This window comes from Nelusetta ayraudi, unplaced genomic scaffold (assembly GCF_046127955.1).
Source record: "Nelusetta ayraudi isolate G7.1 ecotype Tasmania unplaced genomic scaffold, CSIRO-AGI_Nayr_v1 ptg000172l, whole genome shotgun sequence".
NCBI classification, from domain to species: domain Eukaryota; kingdom Metazoa; phylum Chordata; class Actinopteri; order Tetraodontiformes; family Monacanthidae; genus Nelusetta; species Nelusetta ayraudi.
In genome coordinates this window covers 19,146-37,500 of record NW_027466221.1, presented here as the reverse complement: position 1 = coordinate 37,500, position 18,355 = coordinate 19,146, and the positions used below count along the sequence as shown (strand labels likewise).

The window sequence follows — 18,355 nt, the reverse complement described above, 5'->3', positions numbered from 1 at the left end:
GTGCAGAAAAAAAACAGTGTTGGTGTTAGAGTTGCTAATGACGTGACAGTAAACATCGTGTCTGGGGTTTTAAGTCTCCGAGGGTTTTTTTTTTTTTTTTCTGCAGCTCCGGTCTTAACAACAGGTTGTTTGTCTGTCGAGGTTCATCCGCTGACATCATTCACACAGCGGCTGGCAAAGCTAATTATATTAGCAGAACAGAAACCAAAGGTAGCCTTGACAAAAAGCAGAGGGAAGCTGATACAAGTCTCATATAGTAATCACAACAGAAGAAAAGTCTGAGTTTACAGTTCTATCAGGATTTTCCATTTGCCAGAATAACATTCTATAGTTGGGTGGAATAGAATACTTGTTTCCTTACTCACTCAACCATTCATTCATTCATTCATTTATTTTTGAAGCAGCTGCCCAACACAGGAAAAAAATGAAAATATATTACTTAGTCTTAACTACCTTAACGCCAAACACCTGCATTGCGTAGTTTCCCAATTTTGGATCAATATAGAACATCTATTCTATTCTGTCTGTCTCATGTGATCTGCTGATTGGAACCGTGCAGATGCTAAACAAAGACCACTGGAGGTCTGCAGGAAAACACCACGTTTGATCATTTTTAGAATAAAGGATTAATTGATTAATAGATTAAATGTATAAATGACTGATGTAGATATCTCATATATTTGTACCAAAGAAAAAAAAATTAAGAGGTAAAAAAAAAAATAATAATTTGGAAACAAATCTGACAGATTTCTTTGGGACCAAATTTTGTGTTCTCGTGTCTCAATATTCTTTATTACGATGACTTCATTCGCAGTGTCGTACCAGATTATGCTGACAAAATTCTGTAATAAATCTGGCCGACCTACTTTTTTAAAACCAGCAAGAGACTGTTTGGTTTGGCCAAATGAACAAGAATAAAAAAGCAACCCCTGAAATAGCGAATGGCTCCCTTTGTGCCTCACACCAAAGACGACATCATGACTGTGAGATATCAGATGGAGAAAGCAGCATCATGACCCCACACACCTCAGAATATCCCTGTTCAGTGCTGCGTGGCCATTAGCAGGCTCGTTAGTGGTGGAGGGGCCTCGGTGCCGTGTGGAAATAGATCCATTAAACCTCACTACCACCAGGTCCATAAGAGATGTCTTTAACGAGCCCGAGGTTTGTGTGAGAGGTGCTGCAGCATTTTCACCACCTGCATTTCATGCACAGTGTTATTCCATTTTAGTTGCAGAAGAAAGAAAAAAAACAAACCAAACAATTGTTTCATTTCCTCAGTGAATTAAATCCAGTCAGGAGTTTCTCTCCGCTCTGGTCTGTAGTTCCTGGAAAAGCTGCGACTGTGGCTTCTTTGTTATCGATCAATCAGCCAATGATGACACGTCCACCTCGCATCACTCTCAGTTGCCTAGTGACAATTATTTCACACCAGGGCAAGTCCACTATTATGCATTTAGGTTTATTTAATTTTGATAATATTTTTATGTATACTTATACAATAACATTTATGTATTTATACATATACATATATACTGTATATATATATATATGTGTATATATATATATATATATATATATATATATATATATATATATACATATATATATATATATATATATATACGCACACGTATATGTGTGTGTGTGTATATATACACACATACATATTTGTAAACATTGGCTTTTGTAAAAGAATTAGCATCGTCATCATCATCATCATCATATAAGTTTCAAACATGATAGAAAAAGTTGATTGATTCATTGATTGAAATCCGTCAACATTAGACAGTTTTCTTGCCTGAGTCCTGATCCTTCAGAGTCTCTGCAGGAGATCCAGACACTTGTGAACTGGGCACCAGGCATATCTGACTGTATGTATACGTGGAGCTGCTTTACCCGCCGCCGGCCGTCTTATATAACCCGGGATGAAGAGCGGCTCTGTATCGGGTGCCCTGCGACGGCCGACTGTCCCTGAAACCAGATACACAGCTGCATTGTCGCAGCTCGGGGGTTTTCTATCTGATAGCCGGGCGGCAATTGTGCCCGTCGGACTTTCCAAAGCTTCACTGACGTTGCTGAAAGAGCAGCTCGGAAAGGTCGCCCTCTTAAGGTCGCGACCTCGGCCGTGATTGCTGAGATCGTCATCCCTTTTGTCCTCTGTGGTATCTTTGACAGAGCACGCAGGTGTGTGTTCAATGGCCTGAGGAGTGTCTTCTCCTCAGGTGTGTGTGTGTGTGTGTGTGTGTGTGGAGGTATGTGCACTGGAAGCCCAGTCGCTGGTTAGACAGTGAAACTCCCTGACAGATTTCATAAGAATTGTGCCAACCACTGGAGAAGGAAGTGGCTGAGAGGCTGAGGTTGGGCGCTGTTGACTCTAAGATAAAAAAAAAAAAAAACAGAATTTATCAAAGAAACGGATCAACTCAATTGTAACTTTCTTAACACTTTATTCCAGACACAAAGGTGAAGAGGAGGAAGGTGGAGAAATAGGAGCAGAGGGAGCAGGAGAAGTAAGGGGGAGGGGAAGGAGGAGGTGGTGGAGGAGAGAGCAGAGAGGAAGAGAGAAAGGAGGAGGAGGAGAAAGAGGAGAGGGGAGGAACATATATAACGCTGTCTGAGCAGAGCTTCCTCCACTTTATGACTCTGATGCTTGAGATAAAAACCCGTCTTTTCTTTTTTTTTTTTTTTTTACTTAATCTGGCCAACACATGCATGGCTGACAGAGGCGGAAGTGACCCCCACGACCTTCATTTGGCATCGCAACAAAGACACACGCATGCACAGACACACGCACACACACACAGTGTCTGTGGTAAAAATAGAAAGGGCTCCCGGCCTCCTTGATGGTTTCTATCAGCTCCAACAGCTTTGTTTGTCTTTTCCCCCTCCTCTAACAAATTCACCAGTGACCAGCGATTAATAATCTGCCTCTGTTCAGTCTGTGAATGTGCAAAGGTCAAAAAGTCAGGATTTTAAACCTGGTCTCATATTCAGTATTCACCAGCTGCTCAAAATATAATTTATTCTTTCAGTTAAGATTTATTTGGTTAGATGCTCACACCAGATGTAAGGCGAATGCTTTACTTGCATGCCGCTTCATCAGGTGTCGTCGGGTTGCAGCAGAAAGCTCTGAAGTGTCTTCAGTGTCTGGTCTTTGTGGAGGTCTGAAGATCTCAGTTAGTGGCTCCTCCAGGGTTCTTCACTTCACCATCATCAAAGTCTAACACAATAGTTTTATTTCAGTCGCATCACGGAAGGTTGTGGGTTCGAAACCTGAGTTTGCAGATTCTTTGTGTCTTTGTGGTTTCTCTCACAGTCCAAGAACATGCACTCTAGGTGCGCTGGGAACTCTAAATTGGCCGTAGGTGTGTGTATATGTGAGTGCAAGGTGTTGTGTGTCTTTCAATTCGACCTCGCCATCTGTGCAGGGTGTAGCCCCGTCTGCGCCCAAAGACAGTTGTGATAAGCTCCAGCAAACTCCCCCTGACCCTGAGTGCAGGAGAGGATAGAAGACGGAAGCTGTGCGTGATGAGACTGAAAATCCGTGTTTATCTGAGGAGAGTCTTCTGCTGTCACAAACCTTCACAGAGCCTTCAGAGTTTGTGAGAAAGGCTGCAGAGAAGCAGCAGGTGATGGTGCTTAACGAACTTCACAGTCACACACCTGAGGTCTGGAGGGAAAACCACCCTGTTGGAAACATTCTCTTATGTTAAAAGTAAAACAGTAAAGTAAAACACTGTGACAATTTAAACAATTTTGAATGTGTGCTGTTGATTAAAAAGATGAAAGTCAATTCACAGAGCGGAAAAAAGAAGAAACTGAAAAGTACATTTGGCGGGACAAAATAATACATTAATTCTTTTTTTAAAGGAACTCATAGCTCCATTTAACCCTCTTTATATAAAACCCTCTTCTGTGAGTGTGCTCGTCATCCTTGAGCTGTAATGAAACCCCCAGCCAATCAAACGGCAGCAGCAGCGTTGGCAGCGTTTGCCACCTGCCTCATCAGACCGCAGCCACCAGCCGGAGCTGCTGAAACTGTACCAGCCTCTGAATTATGGATCTCCGCCGCCGGGCACTAATCAGCCAGACGGCCGAGCGAGTCAGCCAGCAAACATCAGCCTTTCCATTGATTGGACACCCATTCGATGACAAAGGGGGCGCTATCGCCACCTCTCTTGCGGCCTTCAGATAACACCATCGAACTAATTGGTGTCACGTCGCCGCGTGAGCAAGCTGTTGTTTTGACTTTGGCAGATCTCGGCGAGCGAGTGAATATTTTATGGGATTGACAATGTGTGAATTCACGCTCGGAGCGACGGCGTTATCGGTCGCGGCCCAGCTGATGGTCTGCAGCACGTGAGGTCCATTGTTTATTGGGCAGGGCCAGATTAAAGGTGCCAATGACCTGCGGTTCAGCACCTCGCACGCTGCCTCAGACGTCTGAAGGACCGGATGTCAGGATGGACATCGCTGTGCTGAAGAGACCCATGACTCGGAGAGAAAATTCAGATTTTTTTTTTTATAATATATAGAATTTTTATCATTTATTCTCAATATGCAAATTTGGCAAGGCTTCCTAAGTGCTATTAAACAATCCCTTAATATAACATAATATCATACATTTAAGGTAGCAAAATGAATAAAGCACTCAAAAGAAAGTAAGTGACCTCTTGGAAAAGTAGTGAGAAGTGAGAAATGTGCAGCTTCAGCCAAAGCTTTTAGATGATGACAGTTCTGGTGTGACAGTACAGTTTACGAGGACGTCCCGCAGTAACATTTATGGATGTACTCAAGGAGGACACAGGAGCTCATAGCACCAGCGAGCAGGCTGGATGTATGGAGAACCGGGATGACTGGAAGCAACCTTCTCTCTCCCATCTCACCTCGCCGCTCCTCCGTCCATGACCCTGTGTTTGTGCATCTGGGTTTCCGTGCAACTCCGTGAAAACGATGGAGCGCGTGCGGCACATTTAGCGGTTGCCATGACGCCACCACGTTCACCCTGTACCTCGTCCGCGCTGCCGCCAATCCTCAATTACCAGGTGGCTTGACGTCAGGTCTCGCGTCGTGGCAGCAGGAAATGGCCGATGTCAAGGGAAATATTCACTGACTTGCCTGACCGGCGCCCCCTAGCTGAACACGCTTCCCTTCTCCCTGGCTCGACTGCTCCTATTTTTTCTCCTTTTGTCTCTTCCTTTTTATTCTTCCATTTCTTCAGTGGGATTTTCTAGCCAGGCCAAAGTTATATAGACCAAAATGTATCTTTTAAAACTATTGTTTTAACGTAGAACAACCTGCATGGTGTTGCTTCAGCATTGCAAAAATAGCAACTGCAAGTATTTTTTTTCCAGATGGAGCCACATAATAAAGTGTCTGATGTCACATTAGGAACAAAGGCCAACACCAGCAGTGCAGAGCAGCACAGACATCTTCAGCCAGTCTGAAAACAGGCTGTTTTCTTCCTTATCAGCTTCCTGCTACCCTTTTCAAACAGCGGCGTCCTCCTGAGGCGGTGTTTATTTCAGCTTTCAGAGCCTCTTGACTTTCCCTCGATCAGCGAGGCAGGAAGTTAAGTAGCTGTAGTGCCAAAAGTGGAGGAAGGGAGGGCGGGCGTCGGGACGCCACCTGCTGCTCTCTGGAGATCCGACCTCCGGTGGAGAACAGCAGAAAAATCCTACGGAGAAAACAAACAAGAAGCGCCGGCGGTGGCGCTTTCAACTTCCCCTCCTCGTCCTCCTCGTCCTCCCTCTCATCGGCCGCCGTCGCTCTTGAATTTCAATGGAGAGGCTTCAAAGTGAGCGGCTCAGTGGCCGAGGGCTTCATCAAACAGGAGGCTGCTCCAGCCTCTGAGGACCCTCCAGGCTCCCCACTGAAATTAGCTTGCGGGCTTAAAAAAAAAAAAAAGAAAGAAAGAAGTATCCAGGCAGACAGAGTCTCCCCCCGGGCCGCCGCTGGCTGGTGTTGGAGAGGAAGTCAAGTCTCGACTTCGAGGTTTTTCCCCTTTTTAGAGGCTGAGAATTAGAGATGATTACGGTAATAAACTCCCTGATTTTTCAGATCTGTTTTTTTTTCATTTTTGTATTCCAGACAATATTTATTTACCAAAAAAAATAGATAAGCCGAGAAAGTAGCACATTTAACCCTCTGTTTGCAGCCTTCCGCCCCAACGTTGGGTTTTCACTTCCGGCTCAGGGAGGGGAGGGGCTGTCTTCTCCAGTCCAGGAAGAGTCGACTTGACAAGCCGACAGACTGATTATTGGTTGAAAACCTCAATAACGTTGCCGTGTAACATTCTCCTCATCATTTATTTTTTATTTTTTGTTTGCATATGTCAAAAGAAAGTGACTTCTGTCCATGAGGTGTTTAGCGAGCACAACTCAACTGCATTGTGTTGTTGTGTTGTTGTGTCATTGTGTTCGTTAATTCTGTGTTGTCCTTCAGTCATCTTCTGACAACTGTAGATGGAACACATCATATACAGTGTTATTATGCTGTTCATGCTGTCACATTGAAAGACACACACACACACACACACACACACACACACACACACACAGACGTCAGCGCTCTTTGTGCTCTTTGACGTTAGCTGACGGTTCTTGTTCTTTAGGCCCAGTGGTGGCAGACGATTATCATGTGTATGTGTAGTTATACACCGCAGTGGGTCTGTGATCCATCACTGGACGCTATCAGCCACCCACCAATCAGGGAAACTGTCATTTTTCGTCATCGAGTTGTCTCTCATACGTTTTCTTCGTCTTTTGACTGCTGAGACTGTAGACGGAAACAGTGGAGAAAGATTGTATCTTGAGCATAACATGTCTGATAAATACATCCTAGAATATATAAGAAGGTAAAAACTCAATTAAAATGTGAAAATAATGGAAATAGATTATTTTTAATCTTTATGTGCAAATTGTGCATTTTTCAACTTTGTGAATGCCGTTGGAGCAAAGTTTTTGTTTTTTTTAGTTTGTTGAGGGGGTTACAATGCCCCCTACTGGCGAAGAGCCGCAGCTGAAAAGCAACGCATACGAAGTGAATCAGGATTTTTTTGTTTGTTTGTTTTTGTTTTTTTGTTTTAGTTTTGGGGTTTTTGTGTTTTACCTTTGTTTGCATGAAGACATCAGACACATACGATAATCCAAAGAAACAGTAGAAACTAACAGAAGGAAGCAAGAAAATTATGCATTTCCAAACTTCTCCATCATCACTCAACCTTCAATCTGGGCTGTGCCTCCATTTAAATCGTCACCCTCGGCTCAGGAACCTGTGTCTGACTGACTCCAGCATGTCGAACTGATAGAAGGTCGTTGGCTGAATGAGTGTGAAGACTCACCGTCTCTCTTTTACTTCCTACTTCCTACTTCCTGCGGCCTGCTGCTAGATGGTGGTGCTGATGGACCCCATGGAGGATCCCGACGACATCCTGCGTGCCAACCGCTCCAGGGAGAAGACGTACATGTTTGACGTGGCCTTCGACTACTCGGCCAACCAGGTGGCTCCACGTTCCAGTCAAATCCAAGTGGTTTTTCATCAGAGAGAGTTGTGAGAGTGACCCTCTTACTTCCTGTGCAGGAGGAAGTTTACAGAGCGACAACCAAAGGGCTGATCGAGGGGCTGATTTCAGGCTACAATGCCACCGTGTTTGCCTACGGACCCACGGGTAGGTGTGTGTGTGTGTGTGTGTGTGTGTGTGTGTGTGTGTGTGTGTGTGTGTGTGTGTGTGTGTGTCCAGCTGAACACAAAATGATCTTTGGTGTGCGATGGTGCCGTTGAAATGAAACCAATCACATGTTGGTGACAGGAAAATTGCAGTGTGTCAAGGAGAAAGAACAGCACAGTGATGTCTAGTGTGTGTCTGTGTGTGTGCGTGTGCTGATTACAGAATGTTCTTAACACACCACAAATTGAAAAAGGGAACACTCGGTTTTCCAATAAGCAACAAACACACTTTTTTTTTCCTTGGCTATTTGCAACATCTGCTGTCACCAGAGGTCGGTTGGACTGTTTTACTGTTGAAGGTCTGACATTCTACCAACATCTTGCCGGGGGTGGGATCACTAATTGCCCACTGTGACATCACAGAGGGCGGATTTAATGAGCTGTGTTTTTTAGCAAAGAATGTGTCTCCTTCCTGGAGTCTAACGGAGACTGTCCACTCAGAAGAAGAAGAACTAGAATATTCCCTTGATTTGAGACCTTCTAGCTGAGTTCTTTTTCCCTGTCTGCAGGTTGTGGGAAGACCTACACCATGCTGGGAACGGACAAGGAGCCGGGCATCTACGTCCGGACCCTCAACGACCTGTTCCGTGCCATCGAGGAGACCAGCGACGACATGCTGTACAGCGTCTCCATGTCCTACCTGGAGGTTCGAGTCTCTTCTAACCTCTTCACCCAATAACATTGGGCCATGTACACATACTGTATGAAGACTTTTTATTTGGACAACAAGATAAATGATATAGAGTGCAGGAAGAGACGAAAAATGCAAAAGAGGGCTTATTTCTCACCTCCACTCTGCTTGGACAAGAAAAAAAGACAGATAAAAAAAAGTTTAATGAACACATAAATTAATAGAAATAAAAATCAAGATTGATCTATTAATAATGTTCTGCCTTAATGGGCCCCTTGTTTCTGGTCTGACCGTCAGAAGCCTTTAGAGGATGATGGAGGGCCAAAAAAAATAAAGCTGCTGTTTTCCGCCTCACTTGATATTCGCCACCTGTTTGCTTACGCAAATTAGCCGCCCGACTCCGTATTTTCACTTTTTTCTTTCATATCCAGCAGAATGATTGGTCAATTATAAGCATCATCACTCTTGGTGGCCCTTAAAAGCTTTTTTTTTTCCCCCTGTGGATGACAGCAAGCTGAGAACAAAAGAACGCTTCAGATTTGTTGGAGAAAAAAAACATTGAATGTGTCAGGCAAAGGAAAAAGACGAGGTGGGGGGCAGAGCCATTTGGAGGCAGGTGGATGATTGATAGAACACTGAATGAACGGAGGAGGAGGAGAACAAATAAATGAGAGGCTGACGATGAAAATGGGGCAATAAAAGCAGGCCGGCAGACAGAATTGTTCCCGCCGGGTAGCCTCGCTCGCTCTGTGGCTCGGAACGCTGTGGTTCTCCGCCTGGCCGCTGCCATGTTATTGAAGCTCCTCAGTGGAAATGTCCCTATTAAAGAGGCCGTCTGTACTCCGACCGCGACTGAACTGCAGCCGACACGTGATGCTGCTGCTGTTTGCCGTTTCCTGGGCGCCGCCGCCGCATCGCCACAAAGACTTTTAAAAGGCGTTTTACAGCCTGCACACACACACACACACACACACACACAAACACGTGCGCGCACGCACGCACCTGCTGCGGCTCTCACATGTCCGATCCAGCCAACACACATGTGTGGAATCCCACTGTGAACATGAAGGAAAGAGGCTCCGACTGCTGCTGCTGCTGCTTTGATCCAAAAACCTCCAGATGGATGAAAATGTAAACTGACACAATGAATGAGTCGGTTTATATTTTCACTCAGGAGCCAAAAATAAAACAAAAAAAATAACAAAAAAAAAACCAAGCTAAAAACAAAGCTGATATACACGCTGTCTTCTGAAGGTTCACACACAGGTTTGAAGATAATTGATGGTATTACGGCTCCCCCACTGAGAAACAAAGAACAGTGAAGATTCCAGAGTTTGTCAGCACTGTTGAACACGTGAGCAGAATCTGCTGCTGACTGCAAACACTGCTGTGCTGTGTGGCTGCAGAGTCCGACTCAATGGCCCAACATGGAAAAGAATAATGGAGCAAACATCCAAATTGTGAACAGACCAGAGCTCGAGTCAGTTTGTCGTGGTCGCTGTTCCAGGATGGCAGTGCCCTAATGTGGCCTTGAGCCGCTTCCGCTTGACCGTCATTGTCAGTGGAGGAACTGCAGGAACCTCCAGGCCGTCCTGGAGCAACCACGGTTCCTCAGTGACGGCCTCTTCCTGCCTGTTCCCCAATGCTGAATGATTACAAATTAGAATATTAAAAAGTGGCAAGTACAGATAAGGGTGTTGGAAGTGTTAAGACGGTACAATATAACATAATTAGTTGCAAACAATGGAATGCAAAATATAAAACGGTACAATGACAATGAAAGAGTGTTTCTCTGTCTGTCTGTTTTAGATCTACAACGAGATGATCCGCGACCTGCTGAACCCGTCGTCAGGCTTCCTGGACCTGAGAGAAGATTCCAAGGGAGTGATTCAGGTGGCGGGCATCACGGAGGTGTCCACCATCAACGCACAAGAGGTTGGGCAACCACCAGACGTTCTTGTCTGGTCCAAGCAGAGCTGACTGGTCTACACCTGGTGGAGGAGCATCATCTATGTGGTGAATTATTATTTTTTTTGTTTGTTTCCTTTTATTTAGATCATGGAGTTACTGATGAAGGGCAACAAGCAGCGCACTCAGGAGCCGACGGCAGCCAATCAGACGTCATCCCGCTCGCACGCCGTGCTGCAGGTGGCCGTCAAGCAGCAGAGCCGCTGCCGCGACGTGCTGCAGGAGGTCCGCTTCGCACGCCTCTTCATGATCGACCTGGCCGGCTCTGAACGGGCAGCGCAGGTGAGCCCTTGCTCCTTTGGGCTGTTGTGCAGGTTTACAGTTCCGACTTCCTGAGACGGATGCTGAAAGGCTCCAAGCTGAAACTTTGAACCACATAGAAATAAGCAAGAAAAACAAAAAATGAAACTCCATAAATCTCAATCAAGTGTCTCTACTAGTGAACATATCAAGGGTCCATGACCATGGCCTCAGTCTGATTTAGAATCAGTCTTTTTTTTTTTTTTTTTAATATAAGTCATGGCAGCCTTATCATTAAGTGACTGTGAGCATTTTTCTTTTCACATGGGGGAGGATAGAAATAAGACAATAGAGATTACATTATTTTTAAATGGTATATACCATTATACACTTGTGTTTGAAAAAAAAAAAAATTATTATATGGATGTTTAGATTTTATTACAACAGCCCTGGTGTACAATAGCCGCTGACAGCTTCACTATTTATGGATAACCAGGACATCTGGCCTCAATTAGCAGGAGAAAAACAGGCTGTTTGTCCTCAACCTCCCGACAGAGCGCTCAAGTTGATTTAAGTCCACCAAAATCAAACATAGCAGGTGCTGCCATCTTCTGGTCAGGAGCGGGAACGACTCATCTGCACTGAGATGTGAGACACGTCTGTCCGTCAAAGCTGTAAAATGATGTGTGTGTGTGTGTGTGTGTGTGTGTGTGTGTATGTGTCAGACTCAGAACCGGGGCCAGCGGCTGAAGGAGGGCGCCCACATCAACCGCTCCCTGCTGGCTCTGGGCAACTGCATCAACGCCCTGAGCGACAAGAACGGCGCCAAGTACGTCAACTACCGGGACAGCAAGTTGACGCGGCTGCTCAAGGTGGAGCTCCTCCACACACTCACCCGCCATCACACTGCCCCCTGCTGCTCTCTGTGTGTGAGCGCGGGCAGAGAGACTCGCTGACCAACCGTGTGCTTGTCTGTGTGATTGGCAGGACTCGCTGGGCGGCAACAGCAGGACCGTCATGATCGCCCACATTAGCCCCGCCTCCGTGGCCTTTGAGGAGTCCCGCAACACGCTGACATATGCCGACCGTGCCAAAAGCATTCGAACCCGGGTAACCGCCCGCACCTGTGTTTGTCCACCGATAATCACTGAACTACTTCATGGACGACTGTCCTGCGCTCGAGTTCATTTGATTTCCTGCACGGCAACAGGTCACATCAACAGGCGTCATTTATGGAAACCTTTCCTGTAGAGTAACTCTCCTGCCTTTTTATAAGAGCACTCCCCCTATTGGACAGAGATTGTGTGTGACAATATGCACTGGCAAACATCTGAAAGGTTGAAAAAAATAATCTCTAATCTCCAGCCAGTGACCTTCAGTGTGCAAGTGCTTCTGGAAATCAGCTCGGTGTGATGTAACGGGGGGCAGTGATACCTCTCCCAGGTGACTGACCACACCCCCCAGTTAGGTGTTGGCCCCATCCTCTGAGGTTTTCCAACATGTACATGTAAAATAACAAAATTTGGAACTTGAGTGATGAAGAAATGCACAAAGGATGTATAGATAGAATAAAATAGCTCATGAAAATATAATAAAACCCAAACTCTAGCACGCAATAAAAAAGAAGAGGACAATAAAAAATCTTAGATAATAATTACTGGCTCCATCGGAGTCCAGGATGAGAAACGCACTGCGAAAATAGTGAATGTGGGACCTTTGACCTCCAGACCCTGCAGGTCTTCAGTGTGACAGAAGAACCAGCTGTCATCACACTTACAAATGGCAGTTTGGGGGTTGAAAAAAAGTCACGTAATCATCATAAAAGTGGACAAATCTGTAAAACAAAGAACAAACAAACAATAATTTTCAATTGTCAATCAGGTGAAGAGGAACCTGATCAATGTGTCCTACCACATCGCCCAGTACACCAACATCATCTCCGACCTGCGCTCTGAAATCCAGCGGCTGAAGAAGAAGATCGCCGAGCAGGCCGGCCGCCAGCCCGTTAACTCAGAGCGGGCCGACATCCGCCACGTCCAGGGTAAACAGATGCTCCGCCCTCCGCTCCGGTAGGATACGTGCACAACTCCAACTCCTGAACTCCTGAACGTCTGTCCTGCAGCTGAGGTCCAGGCCCACTCCAGCCAGCAGAGCCGAGCGGAGATGGATCAGCTGAAGGAGCAGCTCCTGGAGGCCTTCCGCCAGCAGATGGCGATCAGGAGGAGCCTGATGGAGCTGGAAAACAGCAGCATGGAGATCCAGATGGACACCTCCAAACACCTGGTCACCATCACAGAGTCAGTCTGTCGGCAGGGAACAATCACAACCTCTTCCTCTGTCGTCACGCAGCAGCTTTGTGACCCGTCTCCACCTGCGCTGTGCTTCCAGCTGGGAGCAGGAGCAGAGCCGGCACCGCAGGAAGTGGCGAGCGGAGCGGAGGAAGGAGAGCGTCAGTAAGGACGAGAGCGAAAAGGACTCGGACTCTCCGGAGTCGCCGCCAGACAGCAGTGAGACGCAGGATGTGGTTCTGGCCCGGGAACACCTGGTCACACTCATGGCTGAGCAGAAGAAGATCCGCAAGCAGAAGGTGAGAGACGAGGAAAAGTCTTGCAAGGCCTCTATGAGTCTTATTGATCACTGCACCAAAATGAAAAAAAAAAATAAAAATCATCTAGTAAGTTTTTGTGGTCATTTAAAACTTTTATGCAAATTGAACGAATACAGTTTTTCACTCCAACCAGTCTCCATATTTTTTCGATTTTGAACTCTCAGAAGATTTTTTTACTCACGTGCTATGTCCTACCCTGCTCGTCCATTAGGCGCTGCTAGAGCGCCGATTCCTGGAGCTGCGGGACCGTGCGCGGCGCCTGGAGGAGCTGCTCCCTCGGCGGGTGAGCTCCGAGGAGCAGCGCGAGGTCCTGGGCCTCCTCTGCAAGGTGCACGAGCTGGAGATCGAGAACGTGGAGATGCAGTCGCACGCGCTGCTCAAGGACAACGTCATCCGCCAGAAGAACGTGGTGGTGCAGCGCTTCGAGCAGCACCGGCACCTGTGCGACGAGATCATACAGCAGCAGAGGCAGTTCATTGACGGTAACCGCTGCACGTGTGTGTGTGCGTGCGTGCGTGTGTGTGTGTGTGTGTCTGCAGTCTTTATATGAAGTGTGAGCCTGGGAAGACTACGGCCCAGGCCATTAAGCTTTTTAATCGGCCCGCCGAACTTAAATTATATTAAGAATCAGTAAGTCATAAAATAGCTGGATTTCATCCATTTGTTCTGTGTTTTAAGAGTCATTTCAATAAAGAGCTAAATACCCTGGGCTTCGAAGACACTGATTTTGTCGGAACTTTGATTTGGGTTATTTTCAATTCACGTTGAAGCTAGATGATATTTTTTCGATTTATCCCTCGTGCATATTTATAGTCCCCCTCTGTGAGATTTTAGAACCCATTGTAGCCCACCAGTCAAAAAGTTTGCCCTTCCCTGGTCTAACCAAATAAATATTGACTGAATTTGTTATGAAAAAAAACAAAAAAGGAAAAACTTCAAAAGGAAAGAAAAAAAGACAAACAAAACTTTCCTTTCTATTTTCACCACTGACATGGTGTCTGTGTATTTGTGTGTGTGTGTGTGTGTGTTACAGAGCACAGCCTGCTGGTGCCTCCTCACCTGCAGGAGCTCTATGAGATGTACATGCGGGAGCTGGATGAGAGGAAGCTGGACAGAGCCATGGCCCTGGACAAGGTCACGGCCGGACACTCGGTCAAGGTCGGCCGGCGCCCGAATCGAAAGTTGTAGTTGAAGGAGTTAACTTAGGAAACGAGGAGTAAGTTGACACTGCCCCTCCATATCTCCCCTCCAGGACGGCTCCCTGCCCAAGATCTCCCTGCCGCGGCCGGCCCGGGACAGTGTGCAGGACGTGGACTCGGACCAGGAGAGCGTGCGCAACGTGTGCTCGGACAGCCGCGGCGGTGGCGGCCAGGTCAAACTGCGGCGCCACACGTTGCCGCCCATCATCTCGCAGGCAGAGCTGTAAGAGGACGCAGCCAAATTGGCAAAGATCTCACGAATTTCCAGACGGTGCATCATCATCATCATCATCATCATCATCATCATCATCGACGCTGTCTGTCTGTCTCGCAGGGACAGTAACAGGGTCTTCAAGAACTGCCCTCACACCCGACAGATGAAGAACGCGGCCGTGATGACTCCGCCCCCCATCCACATCAATGGGAGGGGCAACAGAGAGGTGGGCGGTGGCCGACAGGCTGCATTTCTCCCTTCACGCCATGTTTGTGAGGTGACTTGTGACGCTGCTGATTTTTATTTCCTGATTGGATCAAATTCCAATTTTCATCTGTTGTTGTTGTTTTCACCTTCCATACGAGAAACATCAACCATGAAACACTCTTGTGTACGCCGTCGTGTTTAAAGGTCCAGCGTATAAAATTTGGCTTGATTTTTTTTTTTTATATTCGTAAAACGTTAATATACTGCCCGTAAAAACTTAAAACATAAAAGCAGATACTCACAGTACAATTAAAGTCATTTGGTTTTCCTACCCATAGCGTTTCTCATATGTACTGTACATAAGAACATACATAGAACAAGGGTCTTGCTCCCAGTTAGCTGCCATCTTGCAATGCCATATTTCTAAGGAAGCCTGGTGTGCACAATCCAGCTGCTTGACAGCGCGTTTCGTATTTATTTTGAACGCTTGTGTCTTCAAATAAACCAACGAAGAAGGAGGTGGACGAGGTATTCAAGTTTGTGTGTGTGCAGGCCACCGTAGTTGGGAAACTCTGGAGAGGGAGCATGAGCGAAAGAGAGCTGCAATCTAAAAATCCACAAATATTACGCACTTAACCTTTAACCCCGTCAGAAACGTTTGAGCGTCACTCACACGCGAGTGGGTTATGAGTGAATGAACACGCGTCGCACTCTCCGTGTGATGCCGGTGTGATGATGCTCCGCCTCCCGTGTGTTCAGCTGCAGCCGCTGGGACCTGAGAGCACGTTGAGCTGCAGCCACCTCAGCCACAGCGTCAGCAGCCACCTGGACTCATCACCTGACAGCAGTGAGGCCGGCACAGACATTGTCCTCTCACGGATCGGTAAGACCGCCGCCTTAGCCCCTTGTTTGCAGCGTAGCTCTCGAACAACAGTTTTTATCTCCTGGCAGTCTCAAGAGGGGGCAAAGCCGACGCCTGAGACAGTGTCGTGAAAAATGACTCGCAAAATTTGCGCGTTCCCACATTAGAAACAGAACAAATTCACAGTATAGCAAGTTATTGGCATACGTGTGTGTATGTGTGTATATTCTGTTAGCTTAGCACCCTGTGTTAGTTTAGCACTTTCTATTGGCTTAGCATTAAAGCTAAGGCTAAGGGAGGCTATGGAAACAGCTAGCCAGCCATAGTTAACTTTGTTATTGCTAACCTCTGTTGCACTGCTTAGCCCTGCTTAGCTTAGCATATAAAGTTAAGCGAGGCTATGAAATCAGCTAGCAGCCACACTAAAACTCACTGTGCTTCTGTGTGTGTGTGTGTGTGTGTGTGTGTGTGTGTGTGTGTGTGTCTCAGAGCGGCAGCAGATCCTGAAGGGGGTCCAGAACATCGTGGTCAAAGCCGCCCGCCGACGCTCCAAAGCCCTGGAGGCGGACGCCCTGCGGCTGGCCCCTCCCCCCTCCTCCCCTCTGGACCCCAAGAAGCAGAAGAGCAACCTGTCTCTGAGCGAGGCGCCCCCCGGAGGTGTGCCCGTGCGGCGCAGCCGGCAGCCCAGCCCCGAGCTCAGACACGCCACGTCGGACGACAACCTGTCCAGCAGCACCGCCGCCGCCTGCGAAGGCCCCAACCTGCAGGTGACCTGGACACGCCCACAACACCGCCACGTCGCCATCAGGAACCAGACGCCCCGCGACGTGGACTTCGAGGCCGGCCGCAAAAAGAGGCGCTCTCGCTCCTTTGAGGTCACGGGTCAAGCAGTGAGTGTTCCCTCCCTGAACTCTCCTCCACATTTTCAAGGTTCTAGGTTTCTGTATTTGTAGCTGACGGTACTGCAGGTCAGGGGGTCACCAACACGGTGCCCATGCGCACCAGGTCACCCCCAAGGACCACGAGAGTCGCCCCCAATTTTCTCCAACCTTGTTAAGTCATTGTTGATAATTATTGAGAACTCTTTAATCTGATCAGTGTCTTCACATCGATGAGTATCATTAATAATAACATTAACTAAAGGCTAACTGAGAAAATTCTGAAGAATTCAGAAGCAAACTGATTGCCATGAAGTAGCTCTCAGGTTCAAAAAGGTTGCTGACTCCTCCCACAGGACAATTATACAGAAAAAGAAAAACAGCACACACAAAAAGTCCTTGAGCGTCTTTCTTTTCGATCTCACTAAAGTCTTTACCTCATGTTTTCCTACTCAGCCTTACAATGGCTGAGGGTACAAAGCCATTCCTATTTTATCTTATATATATTTTTCTAGTTTTTTGTGTCAGCGGCGTGAGAGTCTTTGTGTTTCTTCTTCCGGCCGACAGCTGCCTCACACCAAGACGGCCGCCGCGCAGCGTTTCCGCCCCCTGGACAGCACATCGGACCCCCACCTCCACAACGCCCCCCAGGCCGTCGTGCTCCGCCCCCAGCACAGAGTCCATCCTCTCGCCAAAGTCCGCTCCCCCCACTGCAGCCACCTGACAGGTGAGGTCCACTTCTGGAAACTTCCACTCACGACGACCCCCCCCCGCCGCACCTGGCACCTCTGAGCTCCAGTCTCTGTCCGTCTCTAATGCAGAGTCGTCCACAGCTCACACAAACAACAACCTGAAGCGAGGGTCCCATCTGCGGCAGCCTCAGCCCCTCCTCTACATCAACACGGCGGGCACCGGGACCCAGCGCGCTCGCCGACACTAAGCCCAAACTGGCCGCAGCTGCTCTCTGGACGCCCAGGACCAGGACTCAATGAGCCAGGAGGAAACTTGAAGAAAACCCAGTGCAACCAAACCCAACAGCTTCACTCAGGGGGCAGTGTGAGCTCCTTGTGCGCTCTCTTGTGGACACTGAGTGTCGGTGCAGACTGATCTTCTCTTCTGTTAAGAGTTTCCACTCCCTGTTGCGCAGTTAGTGTCAGTTCTGGATGCTTTTCCATCTCTGTGAAGGCAAATCCTCTACTTTTGCCTGTTCTTTACTGTAATAATAACAGTGGTCATGCTCTACAATTAGAGTGTGGGTATTTTGCGTGGCTCTCGCAGTGATCCTCAGTAAACCAGGGAGGCCGTGTGGCACTGTAAAATTTGTATATTGAAGCCTTCTGTTCTGATGACGGAGCATCATTTTCTCTCTTGTCTCCTGATGTTGTTTCAGTTAGTTTGCACTCATTCATTAGTAAGAAAACTGTTTCACAAGGTTGATTGTTGTGTCCTTCTAAATTCATGGATCAGGATATGCCTTTCTTGCCCAAAAGTCTTGAGTGTGTGTGTGTGTGTGTGCGTGTGTGTGTGAGCATGTGTGCAGGCGTGCTTGCGTTTGTGCGCTCTCATGTGTTTAGAGTATCACCGATTCCCTTATGTGGTTAGCTGACTATATTTGTATTTAAATATTTAACTATTGCCTTTTGTTATTTTTCCTTGGCATTGTTTTACTACTTTCTACTCTTTATTTTATATATATTTTTTTTAATTTGTAACCAAATAAATTGGAAATTGAAGTTGAAAACAAGATCTCTGCTTATAAGGTCATACAACCCTTCAAGTTTAGTTGCAACAGTGCAGGATAGCTAGACAGTAAAAAA

General features: G+C 47.0%; 1 protein-coding gene across 2 annotated transcripts in view; it reads left to right on the top strand.

The window, feature by feature from the left end:
* The window catches only part of kif19 (kinesin family member 19), a 25,764-nt gene extending 7,505 nt beyond the window's left edge, over window positions 1-18,259 (top strand). The window contains exons 3-20 of one of the 2 annotated variants that reach the window (XM_076014708.1): window positions 7,394-7,504; window positions 7,585-7,672; window positions 8,241-8,377; window positions 10,172-10,297; window positions 10,418-10,612; window positions 11,296-11,442; window positions 11,558-11,680; window positions 12,452-12,611; window positions 12,693-12,867; window positions 12,959-13,157; window positions 13,390-13,660; window positions 14,212-14,336; window positions 14,431-14,600; window positions 14,712-14,817; window positions 15,558-15,681; window positions 16,150-16,550; window positions 17,106-17,265; window positions 17,372-18,259. In XM_076014708.1, coding sequence (XP_075870823.1) covers window positions 7,394-7,504; window positions 7,585-7,672; window positions 8,241-8,377; window positions 10,172-10,297; window positions 10,418-10,612; window positions 11,296-11,442; window positions 11,558-11,680; window positions 12,452-12,611; window positions 12,693-12,867; window positions 12,959-13,157; window positions 13,390-13,660; window positions 14,212-14,336; window positions 14,431-14,600; window positions 14,712-14,817; window positions 15,558-15,681; window positions 16,150-16,550; window positions 17,106-17,265; window positions 17,372-17,478 — 2,925 coding nt within the window. In that variant the 3' untranslated portion in view covers window positions 17,479-18,259. Of the gene's footprint in view, window positions 1-7,393; window positions 7,505-7,584; window positions 7,673-8,240; window positions 8,378-10,171; window positions 10,298-10,417; window positions 10,613-11,295; window positions 11,443-11,557; window positions 11,681-12,451; window positions 12,612-12,692; window positions 12,868-12,958; window positions 13,158-13,389; window positions 13,661-14,211; window positions 14,337-14,430; window positions 14,601-14,711; window positions 14,818-15,557; window positions 15,682-16,149; window positions 16,551-17,105; window positions 17,266-17,359 lie in introns of both variants that reach the window. The other variant, XM_076014707.1, reaches the window with a different exon arrangement.
* Window positions 18,260-18,355: the final 96 nt, after the last annotated feature.